The sequence below is a fragment of the Miscanthus floridulus genome, chromosome 19 (assembly GCF_019320115.1).
Source record: "Miscanthus floridulus cultivar M001 chromosome 19, ASM1932011v1, whole genome shotgun sequence".
Taxonomy (NCBI): domain Eukaryota; kingdom Viridiplantae; phylum Streptophyta; class Magnoliopsida; order Poales; family Poaceae; genus Miscanthus; species Miscanthus floridulus.
Genome location: NC_089598.1, coordinates 27600764 through 27605929, shown reverse-complemented (window position 1 = coordinate 27605929; position 5166 = coordinate 27600764). Strand labels below are relative to the sequence as shown.

At 51.1% G+C, this 5166-nt stretch overlaps 1 protein-coding gene across 1 annotated transcript; it reads right to left on the bottom strand.

Moving 5' to 3' along the window:
* Positions 1-1217: 1217 nt before the first annotated feature.
* LOC136528584 (uncharacterized) lies at positions 1218-3067 on the bottom strand. Its single transcript, XM_066521551.1, has 2 exons — positions 2448-3067; positions 1218-1281 (listed from the first exon to the last, which is right to left on the bottom strand). The coding sequence occupies exons 1-2, from the start codon at positions 3065-3067 to the stop codon at positions 1218-1220; spliced, it is 684 nt and encodes a 227-aa protein (XP_066377648.1).
* Between the last annotated feature and the right edge of the window lie 2099 nt (positions 3068-5166).

Below are 5166 nucleotides of genomic sequence, written 5' to 3'. Positions count from 1 at the left end.
ACCATCAACATATGTCCAAAGTCCACAAAGTTCAACCAAGTCCACAGTTCAACATACAAAACTATCAAACAAGGTCGGATGGCCTGTCACATGGTCGGAGGCCTGCGGAGAAACGGAGTCAAGTCCAGGTCTTGATCACCCTGCATATCGTTGTTCGATCCAGCTGTAGAAGGTCCCTAGAATGAGATTGCACATGTGAGTTATCTAGATCAAAGCAAATTCTAAGGTCTAAACTATGGTAGGTCAAACTAAGGTATAAGTCGAAGGTAGCTCTATATGACACGAAAGTGAAGAGTGCATCTAAGTGACTCACAGGAGTGCCGTTGCGCGGAGGTGGAGGCACCAACGGTATCATCGGCGGCGGCGGAGGCGGCGGAGGCTGGCCCATGCTCTAAGAAAAACGGGCCATGTACTCGTACCAGTCCTTGTGCGCCTGCTGAAAGACCTCAAGCTGGGTCTGCACTCGCGCCCTCTCCTGTGCCAACTCGGCCTGGTGCGACAGCTCGATGGCCTGAAGCTGGCTCTGTGAAGCCTGCTGTGACTCCTGCAGGGCTTCAATCTGGGCCTACAATTATTTATCACATAGTTAGAATGCAAATAAAGAACGAGTAGAAAATGAATGGACAACGAATGCAACAGAACTAACCTGGAGTGCTACCACCTGGGGCTGTGAGCGTGGGCGTATGGCCGGACTCGAACTCGTGCTCCGGGCTCTAATCTGGGCGAGTGTCTGAGTGTTGGCCGTGTCTATGGTGCTGTTGCCCATATAGTACCGCCCGTGTGGCTTACCTGGTCCCAACCTCATGACGATGTCACCCTCGAGGTCAGCGGTGCTCGGATCAAATTCTGACCCATGGATCTCTCTCGCCATCGCTGTGTACTCGCTGAGGCGCCTGTGCACGCTCGGGTTGCTGTATGCCTCGGACGGGTCCTCCGGGTTGTAGACGAGGTCGGGGTCCTTTGCCTTGCCCTTGTGTGCCAAGGCATATGCCTTGAACGAGGCGCACTCCTGGCCAGGGTGGAACCGCGTCTGCAGGAAGAAGCACAACAATAAGATATTATGCATTCAAAAGTTAGCATAGCAACAACGAAATGAAATCCGCGTACATATTTGGCTGCATATTCCTTGAGGGTAGTGGGGCCTTGTTTATGCGAGGAACCCTGCATCATCGCACGGCAACGTGAGCGTACGGCGTGATATTGCTCGTACTCCTCACTCAACCACTTGTCCACAATGGCCTCCCAGTAGTTGTCCATCCCCGCACACCAAGCAGGAGGCACCTGCACGTACACAAGCACATGACAAATTATAAATCAATTTCAGTGCAATTAATCGCAGATGATGTAATCTCATGTTTACCGTCAAGTATTGTTCCTTAGTCAGGGGCAGGTGCACTGCCTGCGCTCTGGTGACTCTGTGTCCTCTACGGCCATGGTAAATTCTTCTGCACAAGAGCTTTGTCTCGTAGAAGAGGTCCTGCACTCGGTGAACACAGACTCTGTTCACCACGTCATCCGCGTCCTCCCTACGTACTCCCTCCGCCAAGGTGTAGTAATCCTACAAGCAAATACAGTCAGTAATATACAATTAATGTGATGTTATTATCAGCATAGTGCGATGAACACGTACCCACAGCTCTTTCATCACCCGGTCGGCCTTGCTGTTATAACACCTGCCAGCTCGATCAGTCTGATCGTTGGCGGCGTGCCAGTGGGACCACTTCATGGCGGGCTGCACAACACCATCGATCCTCACCATCCCGGGGTAGTTTGCCCTGCACAGAAGACCCAGGATCCCATTTACTCGGCGAGAGTGACTCCCTGGGATCACCATTTCCCAATCCCTCCACAAAGTTATTGAGATTGAATATTAGTTTCTGTTATAACTTAAAAACCTGTGAAGTAGTGTTAACATGCAAAAATTACTTACTTAGTTCCGGAGGGTCGAATCACTGGCCGTCTGGGAGGCGCGACGACCCTCGCAGCCAAACCGTAGGCACCCCATTTTCCTCTGCCAGCAAGTCGGCATCCTCCTCGCGCTCAGCCCGCTCGGCCTCATCCTCCCTCCGTGCCTCCTCCACCGCCTCCGCTATCTCCTCCCTGGTCTCCTCCTCCTCCTCATCCTCCTCCGTGGCCGCTACGAACTCGAAGATGGAGGCTAGGTGATAGTGTCGGCCGCGGGCTGGTCGGTGCGCGACCTGACGAAGATGGAGGAGCTGGACGGAAAACGGGGTTTAGGCGGAGGCGTGCCGACAAGAGGGGTTTGGGGTTAAGGGCGAACGGGGAGCCGGGGACGCCGGGGAGGATGCACGGGCGCACAGCACACCGAGGCGGCAAGCGGGGCTGCGGTACGGGCGGAGCCGCGAAGGGCGGATGCGCCGTGCGTGGGCGCATGGGGCAGCAGGGAATGGTAAGGTCGATCGGCGGCAGAATTTGGGGCAACTTACTTGGCGCCATAGAGGGTGACTGCCATGGCCATGAGACCGACGAGCGCCGCCGCCGCTCCGGCCGCGACCTTGGTGAGGAGGTGCAGGAGCCCCTGGACCAGTCCGTCTGCGGCGACGGCACCGCCGCCGCCCTCACCGCCGGCGCGGACGTGTGCGACGATGATTAGCATCATCCCGAGAAAGAACATGGCCGTCGCCGCGGAAGGCAGCGCGCGGAGAGCAGCCAGGCCGAGCGCGCCGTGATCGGCACCACCACCGGCAGCCTGCCCCCCGAACACGATGAACTCGAGCGTGCCAGCGGAGACGCATAGCACGAACATGACGAGCCCAGACCCCGAGATCGAGCGCCGCCCGTTTCCCGCGCCGGCCACGGGGACGGCGTAGGCATGGCGATGACTCAGGTGACTGTTGGTGAGCGCGACGGCGACGAAGAGGACCACCACCGCAGCCAACGGCGGCAAAACCTCGGCCGCGCTGTGGAACAGTGGGGCTTCAGCGCATGTCGTGGTGCCCGTGCCGGCACCGCACTGCGAGTCCAGGAAGGTGGAGAGCTCGAGGGCGGCGAAGGCCAAACACAGGTAGAGGTAGGCGAAGCCGAAGGCGGCGGAAACGCTCACCATGGTGTTCGGCTGGGGAGGATCCCGAGGCACGGAGGGAGGGGAAGGGCGGCTTGCTCGTTGGCGGAGATAGGAATTAGTAGAGGGATCAACGCAATGCAAAGCTGCTTTTTTGATTGTGTATATATACGCGCTCTATGTCATTTTCCATTGACTGAATGATGGGAATGCCCCTACCAAAGTCGCAGTAGGTTTCATCATTTAGGGGTTGTTTGAATTTTAGGCGTGACATCGTTCTCTCTTCTGGTCCTCGTCATTGTGAGAAATAAAAAAGAGGCTGGAAAACAGCATCCGCGTTTCTTCAAAAATACCCCCATGAATTTTTTCCCCCCAGAGATAGCGACGAAAACTTATTACCACTGATTTTTTCCCCCGAGAACAGCAGCTTTCATCATTTGATGGTCGTTAGGATCTTACTCTTACGTACTCGTTCATGTGAGACAAAAAGAGGAAGCTTCCCTTTTCCTCAGCACTCAGCATCTGGCCAAATCTGCCGTAGTCGAAAAGGGTATAAGCGATGCAGAACGAAGTGCTAGCTAAAGATAGGGACGAGATTTTCTGGTGTCACCAATTCATCATTAACCGGTAAGGGCATGTTTCTCCTTTGACGACTCCTCTGCGTATGGGCTGTGCGCGTCAAATTTCTTTTCTGATTGTGGTGGTGGCACACATAAAATTAAACCTTCCAAACTATTCCGTCGTCTGAATAGACTGTACGTCTGTACCCTATTACCAAAATAATTGATTTGAGCTGCCAAACACGCAGCTACCAAATTACACCCTGTTGGCTTGGGCTTTTTTTTTCTATTATAAGCCGTACTTTTTCGGTCAATGGATAATATTTTTCTCTCATATTAAATCAGCCAACAGTACTTTCAGTCATAGTTTATCAGCCAAACAAGTCCAAAAGAACAGGACGTTTGTCTACAACTGGGATCTTCAGTTGATCTTTGCTTTTTTTTTTCTTTTCCTTTTTCAAACCAGTTGATCTTTGCTTCTATGTTCTATATGTCCTCCGAAGAGCGTAGGGTTGGAACGTAGTACCGAAATCTTTTCCTTGAAACTTATTATGGTCTGTTCGGCTGGCATTAAAGCCGGCTGATAAGTCGATTGTAGTTGTTTTATTGTAAGAGTAAAATACTGTAGATTCTAGCTGGTAAGCCGACTGATAAGTTCAAGCGAACATGCCCTGTAAGAAGGCTGAAACGGCCACAGGCAAGGTATGAAGGGTGTATGCCAATTGACAAGCAGTCTGTTTGTTTCGGCTGAAACGATCGTAGATTATTACTGTTGACTGGTTTGGTATGAGAGAAAAATACTGTTCTGGCTTATAATCTACTATCGTTTACGACCAAACGAACATGCCAAAGGTATATATTTGGGCTGTGCTTGGTCCACGCCAGTGCTGCTTCTAAGCCCATCTGCTCTATACCGGGCCTAGTCTCGTCTTTAGATACAGGCTGTGTGTGTTCGTGCTGTAGCAAAGAAAGACCGAATCTCAACGAGTTTGTACTAGCTCTAGAAAAAATATATCTTTTTTGTATGGTCTTTTTTCTTAACTTACTTGTATAGTCCTGTTTGCTTGTCTACGTACTTTTTAACTTATTTTTTTTAGTTAGAACAGTATTTTTTTCTCACAACGTATCAGCCGAAATGGTGTTTCGTTTTTTTTTCAACGAAGCAAACGAGGCCGGGCTTGAGGCCGGGCTTAAAACGAAATTTCCTTTCTTTTAACAGCCTGTTCGTTTGGCTGTGGCTTGTCGTAAACGATCGTAAATTTTCAGCTGGAACAGTATTTTTCTCTCACACAAACCAGCCAGCAGTACTTCTTCACGAACCAGCAACAATACGAAATGGGTTATTTTGATCCATACCATTGCAATTCTCGAAGTTCTGAGATATACCATTACAATTTACGTATTTTGAAACATGCCATTATAATTCTTCGTCTACCTGACTTTTACCATTTTCTATGTTTTCGGGTTGTATAGACCCACTGTCAGATGACTGTATGGGTACGCATCTACCGTATGGCCTCATATACCCATGCTACTTCTCTTCTTCCACTCATTGACGTGTGGGTCCCACACGTCAGATCCTCC